Source organism: Notechis scutatus, chromosome Z (assembly GCF_049901735.1).
Source record: "Notechis scutatus isolate UNSWTSFEM ecotype Mainland chromosome Z, rNotScu1.2, whole genome shotgun sequence".
In the NCBI taxonomy this organism is placed as follows: Eukaryota; Metazoa; Chordata; class Lepidosauria; order Squamata; family Elapidae; genus Notechis; species Notechis scutatus.
The window spans coordinates 60538085-60545568 of NC_142025.1; the positions used below are offsets into that span (position 1 = coordinate 60538085).

The following is a 7484-nucleotide window of genomic DNA, read 5'->3' on the forward strand; positions in this document are numbered from 1 at the left end:
TCCGGGTGTGCTTGTGTAGCATGTTAAGGCTCCTTGGACGGAGGAGGATTATGTGTTGTCTGCTGTGGTGGCTCGGAGTGTGGATGCAGAGCGGCTGGGTGCTCGTTGCTGTTGCATAGATGACATTGCACTTTCGCTGTGCAGTCTTTGGGCACGTGCTTAGAAGATTTGCAACATTTGTAGCAGAATCTGAACTCCCATAACAAATCCTTCCTTTGATGCAGAGGTTTCCGTGCAAACGCTTGGCACCTGTTCAGTGATTGTCGAGAGTTGTGCAAAGGACAAAACTCAACTCTCTTTGTAGTTGGAGATGTAACTTGGGTTGTGTCCGATAAGTTAGCGGCTGAACTCTTTATGGTTGAGGAGTCAACCTCAGTCTTATGGACAACCATGAAGGGTTTTCCCTTTGCAGAAGGCATAGGGCCTGTGGACGGCACATAGTTGCTGGTGGATCTTTTTTCAGTTGGAGGACTAACAGCTCTGAGTCTGTGGGTCTGGGGGTTGTAGCACAATGTTGCCTGGTGGGCCACGATTTTTTTGAGAAGGGTAAAGGGTGTACCTTTGTGGTGACCCTTGGCCATGAAGGCCTCAGACAACTGGATCCACTGTTCAATTAGCATCTGCGGTAGTTTTTGAATGATTTTGCTTTGCATTTCGAAGTGGTCAAGACAGGTGAGTCCCGGTAACTCGGGATCCCGTTGTGCCGCTCTCAGCTGTATAAGTATATTAGAGAGGTCTCTGACCAGATGAGGCTTAGTGATAGGAATTTTAGGAAAGTTGTTGAGGTGATCCAAGAGCAATGATTCTACCTCTATAGGAGTGCTGTACTCTTCATCAAGTCTTTTCCATGTCAACCGAAGGGCAGCGTCTGGGTCGTCTAAGTGGAATGTGTTGAGGTAATTCCCCGTTAGGAGAATGAGCACAAACAGGGAGACGTATTGAAAGGAATGTTTGAATAATACACACACAGCACACAGATACACTGTACAGTAAATGTAGGTTTTTACTTCCAGAAACTTTTAAGCAAAGTTCAAAATAAGCAGTCCAAAGTCATTCATGGTTAAATTAGTCAGTTTTCAGTCCAGGGATAATCCAATAACAAAGTCCAGTGTCAAAAACAGTTCAGTATCAGACTTACATCAAATCCATGAAAAACAGTCAATAGAAGGAACGGCAATGTTCTCCAACAGAAGGAAAAAGAGACTGACTCACATTCTCTTCTGAGACTAAGACTAAGACTAAACAACGCAGGTTTCTGGCTCCATCTTATGGCTGTTTGAGAAACCACACCAAATTACACTTTTAGGATTCTCTTAAAGAGACAGTATTAAAATGTCTATCCTGGTTTATACATTGTCCAACCCAAATAGCTGTTAGGTGACTTACATTCCTAACAGGATGCATAAAGTTCCTTCGCTTTTCTGGCAGACCATGGCCCCAGCCATGCTATCATGTGTATGAGTACTTCATCGGGCTTCAGGCGTGCTGCCTGAATGTTCCACATGAAAATTCTCTTCCAGATATCCTCTGCCTGGTTTGTCAGAGAATTTGTATACACCATTGGCGGCTAAATCTAGCTTTCCTCTCCTTATTGCCAACTCTCTCCAGTATTCGGAATCATCTGCTGAGGTGGAGTATGGGTTGTGGGTGAGGGGCATTGACGCAGAAGTGTCTCCCCTTGGATTCTCGTAGAGTAGGTCCTGGTTGTATCTCAACGATGGGTCGTAGTCTTGTTCCCAGTGCTTACTGAGGTTGTCCGGCCATTCCATAGATGATGGTGGAGCTTCACGTTGCTATGTAGGCCGGCCACGGTTATCTTGTTGTACCTGTGAGCTCAAGTAGTGTTGAGGGAGGGTGGAGGGTTCAAGTCCTCTGGTACATCAGTCATAGCAGAAGAAGTTGTCATGGTTCAAATTAGCAAAAGGTGAATTTTGGAAAATTTAGTGGTTTTCCATGCAATTCCCTTTTTTCCACTAGGGTGCGCTGCAGGCAGGTAGCTGAACGTAGGAACTTCTGCTAAATTCAGTACTTGACCACTTGTTTGCCTCTTGCGAAATGGGGGATTCTTAGCCCCTCCCAACCATCCAAAAAGCTTGTAAAACTTCCATTGCAGAGAGAGACAGAGAGAGAGACAGAGACAGACACAGAGACAGAGACAGAGAGAGACAGAGAAAATTCGGGCAATCTGACTAGTTATATCTCTGCTTTGGAGACTCAGATTAACCTTGTGCTTTGACTTGGGAGTCTAGATTTAAATTTCCATCATTTTCTTACTGAGGGATTGCAGGAATTCAAATCTACTTATCATTTTACTATTCTGTCCTTTGATTCAATTGTTGAATATAAAGACAGATAACTCTACAAATTCTTCCATACAAAGTTTCTTTTATTGGATTATATTAGGTATCCTCAAGGTAACTCACAGTTATGTCAAGATGCATCTAATGTCCAATTCTTTGCATAGTTGAAATCATAGTGTAAAATGATAGTAATCTTTCCCCTATTTCATCCCATGGTAGTAGAGCCAAAGGAGAAGTGCTAGTATGAAGCTAGGGTCCGAGCAAGAGTGAAGAAACCTCCCCCAACCCACCAAGGGTCAACCTAGTGACCAATCAGGATTACAGATGTGGCCACATGATATGAACTACATTTCCCAGGATACCTTAACTACACTTTACCATGATGCATTCCCTTAAGGGGATAGCTCCCAATTCCTAACTATCCCAATTCCCATATACTGGCTGGACAGCATACACATATTGAATGTATGGCCCAGTGGGAGGCCCATATTAAAAAAACATACTTTATGTGTGGTCAGAATCTGAAAACCACATTTAATACAGCATAATTTCTGACTAAAATGGTCCGAATGAGATCAGCTTATGTGGGTCTGATTGGAGTAGATTGCAGAGGTGATACAGAAATATAATTTTATGTCATTTTATTCTATTTTACATATTTATGTATTAAATTATTGTATTTTGTCCTAAAACTATTGTATTTTACCTTATTCTCATTTTAAATTGTTTGTTTGGAATTTTATTGGTAATATGTGTTTGAACCTATATGTTGATATAGCCTATACTAGGCTAATATATATATATATTGGCTGTCACTTATCTGAAATAGTATAAGTTCTCCTGCTTGAGCAGGGAACTGAACTAGAAGACCTCCAAGGTCCCTTTCAGCTCTGTTCTATTCTTCTTCTTCGATATCTATCTATCTATCTATCTATCTATCTATCTATCTATCTATCTATCTATCTATCATCTATCTAATCTATCTATCTATCTTCTATTTCCAATTATTTAAAAACATGAACATAATTATACATTATTATACATCTGATCATTGTGCTACCTATGCTATGCAATCATTATCTCTCCACTCACAAATGTAGCAATGTAGCAACTATTGTAGTTGCTACATTGATAATAGATAATGATAATAGACAATAGATACATAGATAATGCAATCATTATCTCTCCACTCACAAATGTAGCAATGTAGCAACTATTGTAGTTGCTACATTGATAATAGATAATGATAATAGACAATAGATACATAGATAATGCAATCATTATCTCTCCACTCACAAATGTAGCAATGTAGCAACTATTATCTTCTAAGAAAATAATTATATAATAGCTTGCTGATGACCTGTCCGCACAGTATGATTTTCTCATGCAAGATTCGCCTGTGTAAAGACTTCCTTTTAAGAGTCCCAGGAATTATATTCCAAATTACATTATATCAATTTTTCTCACTAGGCTTAAAAAAAGGAGAAAGCTTTCCACTACCTAGCAGATTTTTCAGATAGACATTTTTTTATTTTGAAGGGGAATAAATTATACCAGACAACCCTAGTTTGAGAGATAATGCAGTTTTGTGACCAGAATGAACATTAAATTTTCCTGAAGATATTGCAATCAACATACGTGGGGGGGAAAACTGGGAGTGGAAACGATTTTCAACTTTCTGGCAGCTTCCCCATTGTCTTTATTGGGGGATGTTGGCAGAACTGTCAGAAATCACGACCAGGTAACTGCAGGGAAAACTTTGGCAAGTAACTGGCAATAATTTTGCAACTAAAACTGGTTTGAACATTGTGTAAATTTCAATTCCAGAGGAGTAATGGTTATAGGATTTTTTATATATTCTTTAAATCAGTGGATTTATTAGACACTTTAAAACTGTTGCAGTATAATGCACTTGAAGTTACAAACACAAGTTTTAATCTCTCTATATAAAAGCAAAATACCACTCACGCATCATCACAAAATCTCCAGAACCGTAAAACCTACAAACTTGAAAGTTGGCACATATGTTCCTCTTGGCTTCTAGGTGCTCATTAAGAAAAGATTTTTTGAAATGACCACCAGAGCATTAGTATTTCATATATTATTATTAACACGCTCTGATGCTAAGGAGTTCTACTCCCTCTCCCCACCTGAAAAGAAATCTGCTCCAAATGCAAAACACAAGCAGAGTTTCATTTTCATTTTTAGTTTCACAGCACCAAGCAGCTTTAGTATAGAACATTAGAGCTAAGCCATGCCCAGGCTCCTTGCTGTCTCCTTCTTGCTCACACAACAAATACTGTTTCACTTTTCAAACAGCCCTCAACTCTCTCACACACTGACAGGACACTAGCCAGACGAATAGATGGATGCTGGTAAACAGAGGCAGAATATTTTTCCCCTTATTTTCCTCCCCAAAAACTAAGCACGACCACATACTTTTGTAGTGAAGCACGGGTATTGATTTAGTAGTAAATTTGTTACAGTAGTACAAAGGATCATAAATCATTAATTTAATAATCCCATTCTGTTTAACCACACGTGTTTGCAACCTCAATTAACCAAACATTTTCAAACAGAGAAAAGCATCTGCTTCTGCAGTTTGGGTGCTTTTCTAGATAAGGTAGCTATTCCGTCTGGACTACAGAGTTGCAGCAATAAGCAATGACAGGAAAACTGCCTTATGTGGACATTTTTCACTTCCTCTTTTAGACTAAGTCCTTGGGTCTCCTAGTCTGTAAGGGGTGTGCATAAGTGCACCATCGTGCCTACCATCCCTGTCCTATTGTCCACATTTATTCATACCTATTTCCTGTATTCTTACTCATGTTTATACTTATACCTATTATCTTGTAAGCGATTGACAAATCAAATAAATAAATAAAATAGTTTGTCTCCTATCTGATGTTGGCCAAATTCAGTTAAATGCTTCTAAGTTTCTGCAGGCCTCAAGAATACAGCAATATGTCTGCCAACTAAACTTGTTTTCCCCACTTCCTAGTTTATTTGCAAAGGCTTATTATTTGCAAAATAGCTTATTTGCAAAGGCTGGGCACTACATGCAGTTCCATAGGCGTTTTTCAAATTTGGCAACTTTAAGATGTGTGGACTTCAACTCCCAGAATTTCCCGGCCAAAAATCCAACATCTTAAAATTATCTGAGAAACACTGCTGTAGATTAGTGGTGGGACCTCAGATTTCTTCCTGGTCATATTTGAATATTTGTAAGACTATTGGCACTACAAGATGTGGCTTCAAATATGTTCGGGAAGCAAACTGAGCTCTCCATTATCAATCTATGGCAGTGATTCCCAACTCTGACAACTTTAAAATGGGTAACTTGAATTCTGGAATAAAAACCCACTCATCTGTAAATTGCAAGTTCGAAAAACAATCAACTCAGCTCTGCCTTCTGCTCCTTGGCGGGGGGGGGGGCTCCCTTCTGCACTCGCGCCCAATAAAAGTCTTCCCTCATACAAGCTATCTTCCTGTGAGAGATTACGAGAAAGGGCTATGCTTACCGGTGATCCAAATCCTGCTGCTAGGAAATGAAGCAAAACCAAAGCAAGCATGTTAAAGCAGCAGGGCAAAGAAATAGAAGAAAATACATCAGCATCTGACGCAGGCAGACCCACCGACCGCATGACTCGAGTCAGCTGATCACTTCCGCCCGAGCGGTCGCGCGTGTCGGTTTGCAGCGGTAAAGTGCAAGCAAAGCTAGATTTCATTGAGAGGAGTGGTGTGAATAATCGTTGTTCATTTGTTGCCCGCCGAGTTTCAGCTATTCTCAACTTTTTTTCGTTCAGAATGTGGGAGTTCGCGTTTCTGTTTCTGCTCGCTTGTCTTCTTCCGACTCCTGCTACGCTTGAGTGGGATATAATATTCTTGGGCAGACTTCCCAGGGTTGCAATATTGAATTGACATCTGATAAAAACACCTTGAAAAGCCAAAGGAAGCGAAGAGAAGAAATTAGGTCTTTTTCCAAAATGGTTCCTCTTAGCTTTTTTTTTTTTTTTTTAATATACTGCTTCTCTTGCTGATCTCTGCTTTAAATTCCATCTATACCAGATGTGTTGATTCCATTGCCCCTCATTTTTTAAAAAAGAGCTATGAATTCTCCCAGTTAGTATTATCTTTATAGGGTGTTCTGTATTCCCAGTGCAGTATGTGCTCTCTGCATTTTTGGGAGGGATTTAAAGGAAACAAAACTTTGAAATCAAGCCAGGAAGGGTAGATGTGCTATTGCTATAAGCCAGAAAACACAAGCTTTAAGACTTTTTAATAACTCTTGGGGATCTATACCACTTTTTAATTTATTCTTGATTTTGTTTTGATTATACTGGTACTTTATTTTTAGCATAAAAATGAAATGTTTTAATAAAAGAATCAAGTATGTGTGATCAACATTGTAATAATGTCAAAACATTAACATGCTTCAATTACAGATAGTCTTCAACTTACAACCATTCATTTAGTGACTCTTCAAAGTTACAATAACACTGAAAAAAGTGCCTTATTTTTCACATGGAGAGGCTGCAATGATTTTCTGCAAAATGGTCATAAGTTATGTGATCAAAATTCAGATTCTTGGAGAGGTGCAGCCAGCTGTCAAAGAGCGTGGAAGTGCAGAGATTTCCACTTTGTTAATCCACTTTTTCCGTGTTCACGGGACTCATTGGAGTCAAGGAGATCCTGGAAAGATAGCCAGAAGAGTGGGCATCCTGTGGAACACTTTCAAATGGCGGCTTGTGGTGGAACATGGTCAGAAACCTGACAAGAACTGATTGAGTGGACCAGGAGGTAGATAGTCAGCAATGGCCAACTGAACAGCCTGGACGAGGCTAGCAATGAGCCAGCAGAACAACGGTGGAGTGGCTTTTGACCAAATTATTCCTGAGGCATCATCTACAAATGAGGAAGTGAAAGGGAGAGACTTTTTTATGATTTGTGGAGTGAGTTCTGGCAAAAGAGAAAGTCCAGACAGATCAGAGGAGAAGCAGCGAGAGATCAATGGTGGCAGAAAGACCAGCAGGAAATGCCGGACAGTAAGCCGAAGTGAAGATAACGGTAAATCTGGACAGTGCTAAGTGTGATTTGTTAATTTGAGAGCTGTGGTGAAGAGAGGAGAGTTTGTTTTATAGCTTATAAGAAGAAATTTGAACTTGCTGTTGCCATTTAATAACT

General features: G+C 39.8%; 1 protein-coding gene across 4 annotated transcripts in view; it reads right to left on the bottom strand.

Annotated features, from left to right (window-relative positions):
* Positions 1–6071, bottom strand: part of GLB1 (galactosidase beta 1) — a 102191-nt gene extending 96120 nt beyond the window's left edge. The window contains exon 1 of one of the 4 annotated variants that reach the window (XM_087948290.1): positions 5822–6071. In XM_087948290.1, the coding sequence (XP_087804416.1) occupies positions 5822–6028 (207 nt within the window). In that variant the 5' untranslated portion in view covers positions 6029–6071. The remainder of the gene's footprint in view (positions 1–5821) is intronic. The other 3 variants (XM_087948288.1, XM_087948287.1, XM_026678460.2) reach the window with 3 other exon arrangements.
* Positions 6072–7484: the final 1413 nt, after the last annotated feature.